At 45.4% G+C, this 4,568-nt stretch overlaps 1 protein-coding gene across 5 annotated transcripts in view; it reads left to right on the top strand.

The window, feature by feature from the left end:
- The window catches only part of MYO1D (myosin ID), a 256,790-nt gene that overhangs the window by 121,753 nt on the left and 130,469 nt on the right, over nt 1-4,568 (top strand). For all 5 annotated transcript variants that reach the window (XM_014465322.2, XM_023763517.1, XM_023763514.1 and 2 more), the window contains exons 15-16: nt 1,283-1,449; nt 3,038-3,245. In XM_014465322.2, coding sequence (XP_014320808.2) covers nt 1,283-1,449; nt 3,038-3,245 — 375 coding nt within the window. The remainder of the gene's footprint in view (nt 1-1,282; nt 1,450-3,037; nt 3,246-4,568) is intronic.

The following is a 4,568-nucleotide window of genomic DNA, read 5'->3' as shown; positions in this document are numbered from 1 at the left end:
GCAAAAAGGTAAAGGTATAAACTAGGTCCATCAAAGGTGGCAACATATTCCTTTCTATCAACAAGTGAATCTTAAAAAATCAAGTGAGCCCTGACCGGTTGGCTCAGTAGATAGAGCATCGCCCTGCGGGCTGAAGGGTCCCGGGTTCGATTCTAGCCAAGGGCATATACCTTGGTTGCGGGCACATCCCCAGTCGGGGGTATGCAAGAGGCAGCTGATCGATGTTTCTCTCGCATCGATGTTTCTAACTCTCTATCCCCTTCCCTTCCTTTCTGTGAAAAATCAATAAAATATATATTTTTTAAAAAATCAAGTGAATAAAAAATCTGACGAACAGAATAAACTGGTGAATAGAATAGAATCAGGGGCATAGAAAGGGAGTGGACTGACAATTCTCGGGGGGAAGGGGGTGCGGGGGGTGCGGGAAGAGACTGGACAAAAATCTTACACCTATGGATGAGGACAGTGGGGGAGGCGGGTAAGGGCAGGGGGTGGTGTGGGAACCAGGTGGAGGGGAGCTATGGGGGGGAAAAGGAACAACTGTAATAATCTGAACAATAAAGATAAAAAAATAAAAAATAAAAAGGAGAGAAATTGCAGTGAGCCATGAGGGAGTAGGTGAACATCCCTTGAGAATTTATCATCATAAGGTAGCTTTTTATGAGGTTTGCAGTCCACATTCTCACTACCTGGGTAGCCTGAAAAAGTTCAGGCCAGCAATTTAGTTTAACATGGTCCAGGTCTGGTGTTGTCTCTGGGCATCTGATATATGAAATGAGGACATTAGGGCTTCTACTTTAATAATCACAGACTAGGTAATTTAAACCCACATCCATGCTGGGGACATGTAGGAAACACAAATAAAATATGCAAAACCTTTGCTTAAAGACACTGGAGAGATAACAAGATAGTGGAGAACTCCTGGGCTGGAAGCCATGGAGAAGAGCCCAGGTTTGAGACCTCCTTTCTCTGGGGGGAATTTGCCAACTGCAGAGCAAGTGGATGGGATTTGAGTAGTGGTTCCAACAACCACATGGGGCTAGTGAGACAGACACAGACACTAGGGCTTGAAAAGGTGGAGGTCAGGGGTTAACCCTTCTCACTTTGGGTTAGGGTCCCAAAAGGATGCCATAGCAATAAAGGTGAATCAGAAGTAGGCAGTCTGTCACAGGAACCATAGTTCAGCTTTGAATCGTTTTACTCTTTAAAATTAGACTAGCGTGTTAGTGCCATTGGCCTGTGGTTTTTCTGAAACTCACCATTTGCTGATTCATTTCTTTAGGAACCTTACTATGTACGTTGCATCAAACCCAATGACAAGAAATCCCCGCAGGTATTTGATGATGAGCGCTGCCGGCATCAGGTTGAGTACCTTGGACTATTGGAAAACGTGAGGGTGCGACGGGCAGGATTTGCCTTCCGCCAGGCATACGAGAAGTTTCTGCACAGGTGAGAATGGTCTCAACAAAGAAACCTGCTAGCACACTGAGAACTATGGAGTCCTAGGCTTCCCCATGTGGGACCGTGCGTGAGCATCTGACTATCTGGTGAATGAACAATAGAGTTGAGGAAGCTGCAGGCGGACACCCCCCAAGGGGTCCTTAGTACTGCCGTGGAGTCGAGATAGGCTCCCGCCATTGCCACTGCACTCGCCAGCTGTGAGCCCAGCTTCTGGCTGAGCAGCGCTCCCCCTGTGGGAGTGCACTGACCACCAGGGGGCAGCTCCTGTGTTGAGCGTCTGCCCTCTGGTGGTCAGTGTGCGTCATAGTGACCTGTCGTTCGGCAGTTCATTCGATTTGCATATTAGCCTTTTATTATATAGGATTCGTAAGGTTTCTGATTTTGTTTCCTTTTTCCACATGATGTTGTGTAATGTTACCTCTCTCTTCATAGTAGAATTCTTTCATTGGGCTTCTATTTCTGTCCCTCTCTGGCAAGTGAGTAAGCTTTTAGATGTATTTCCTTCTGGGTGTTTTTTGTTTGTTTGTTTCACTCAACAAATCCATTTCCTCATCAGATGGCAGGCAACATGGTATATATATATATAGTGGGGAACAAAACACAGTCCCTGCCTTCCTGGTACCCACAGACTAATGAGAGTGGGCAAAGCCTTTCTCGCTGTGACTTAAAATTCGGATGCAGAGTGTGAACATGACTAAATTTGACTCCATGTATTGAACAAGTTTGCACCTGGGTCAGGGGGAGCCCTGGGGTAAGCAGCCTTCCAAGCTGGTCCCAAGATCCCCACCTCCTGGAATTCACCCTGTCTAGTCCCCTTCCCTATAGGGTGGCCTGGGCCTGGTGATCTGCTGCTAGCAAAATGGAATATGGGAAACACGATGGGATGTCACTTGTGGGATTAGGCTGCAAAGGGCTGTGACTCTGTGCCTTCCATCTTGCTCACACCCACACTGTCGTGAAGTTGGTGTGTAGGGAGCTGCCCTGTGAGAGGCCCACGGGGCCAAGAAGTGTTGGCCACTTGCACATAGGAGCACAGTTGATTTTTGTCTATTCATCTTCTATGCAGAATGCGGCTTAGTTTTCTTTCCGTGATAATAGTTTATCTGCTTGGTTTCCTCTGAAGCAAGTATATTGTGCATAAATAATGTCAGTTGTGCACTTTCCCCAATCACTTACCTGTTCGTTTATTAGTCTCACTGTGCTGGTGAGAAAACCTGTGATAGCGGCAACCCTGTGTTGTTTCTATTGGTGAAGAGAATGCTTCCAGCGTTGCCTCTTTACAAATGATATCGGCTGTAAGTTCTTGGCGCAGTGCCTTTATTAAATTCAGGAAGGCCCCTTCTATCCCTGCATTAGGAAGGGGTGTTATCATGGAGTGTTGGATCTTAGTGGAGGTTTTTTCCCACATCTCTTATCAGGCTATGACATTTATTTCCATTCCTAATTTCCAAAGAAGTTTTGTTTTCTTTCTTTTCTTTTCTGTGAAGCATCTTGAATTTACGGAATGGTTTTTCTGCGCCTGTTGAGACCACGTGGTTTTCCTCCCTTCATCCGTGCCCTGTTCTTGGTTCACCAGGTACAAGATGATCTCAGAATTCACCTGGCCCAACCACGACCTCCCTTCAGACAAAGAGGCTGTGAAGAAACTGATCGAACAGTGTGGCTTTCAGGAAGACGTGGCTTACGGGAAGACCAAGATTTTCATCCGCACTCCCCGCACGCTGTTTACCTTGGAGGAGCTCCGCGCCCAGATGCTCCTGAGGATCGTCCTCTTTCTCCAAAAGGTAATTGTACATTTTACAGACACGGAGGAGGCCTTGCCGGTACCTTCTCAAAAATCTGTGGAACCTGTTCTTTGATTCAAGAAATGTTCGTGATGGTATATTTTTCGGTATCTACACATACCTTGGAGTGCTTTCTGTTACCTTTCACACATGGAAAACTTATTTGGATGTCTTAGCTCCAGATTATTTTAGCCTCAAAATGCTGGAGACATTTTGTCGTCTGGTATTTAAAGTTGGAGAGATGCCTGAAGCAGCCTGTTTTTGTCTCTTCTGTTAACTGAGGTGTTTCCCTCAGCTGAACTGCATGAGGAACTTTTTTAATTTTATTTTGTCATTCAAAAGTTTTGCCCAGATGTTTGAAACAACCTCCTTCACCCTTCATTACCCACCACCTGCAGTGACTGAGGTGTGCAATGTTGGCATCAGGATGCTCTTCAGATCCTGGTACCCATCCCCATTGACCTTACAGGGCTCCCTTCTCATTTCATTCACTCATTCATGTATTTCTTTTCATTTCCTTACACCTATTTTCAGACCTTCCATATGAACCCTTTTAGTGTAAAATATTATATGTGTACATAAAAAGAAATCGTGTGTCTTTGGGAGAATGTCCCCGGCATATATACCTGGAGAAAAGGGCCTAGGTCATTGGGTAGGTACAGACCTAATTGATATTAGGTGTGCCAGGTTCCTCTCCAAAATGCCTCTGCCAGTCTGCACCACCACCAGCTGTACATGGGGGTCACTGTGTGCCCACATCCTTACAGTATCATCCAGCTGCCTATACATTTTGCCAGACTGGTAGGTGGTATGATATCTCGCTGTTGCACTTTTCATTTCTCCATTTACCATTGCATTTGAGCATCTCATTGAATACTCGTTTGCTTTTTGGCAGTTCTATAAACTGTTTGTTCATATCCTTTGTCAGGAGATAGACCAGAGTTGTTATAAGGATAATGTTGATTATCAGAAAATCTTATGAACATTTTATAAATGCAATATTCGCCACAGACATCGTAAATATATCTTGTTATTCAGTATGCATTTAGATGTTCATATAATATGCGTTGTGGAAGAGAAGGTTTAATTTTGATGAAATCAAATTCTTCAGGATTTCATATAATATTCTGTGCTCAGGAATAGTGCTAAGAGGGCATTCCCCAGCCCTAGCCGGTCTGCCTCAGTGGATAGAGCGTCAGCCTGCGGACCGAAGGGTGCCGGGTTGGATTCCGGTCAAGAGCACATGCCTGGGTCGCAGTCTCGATCTGCACTAGGGGACGTAGGGGAGGCAGCTGATCCACGATCTCTGTCATCGGTGATGAC

This window comes from Myotis lucifugus, unplaced genomic scaffold (assembly GCF_000147115.1).
Source record: "Myotis lucifugus unplaced genomic scaffold, Myoluc2.0 scaffold_287, whole genome shotgun sequence".
Classification (NCBI taxonomy): Eukaryota; Metazoa; Chordata; class Mammalia; order Chiroptera; family Vespertilionidae; genus Myotis; species Myotis lucifugus.
This window is presented reverse-complemented; position numbering and strand designations above follow the sequence as displayed.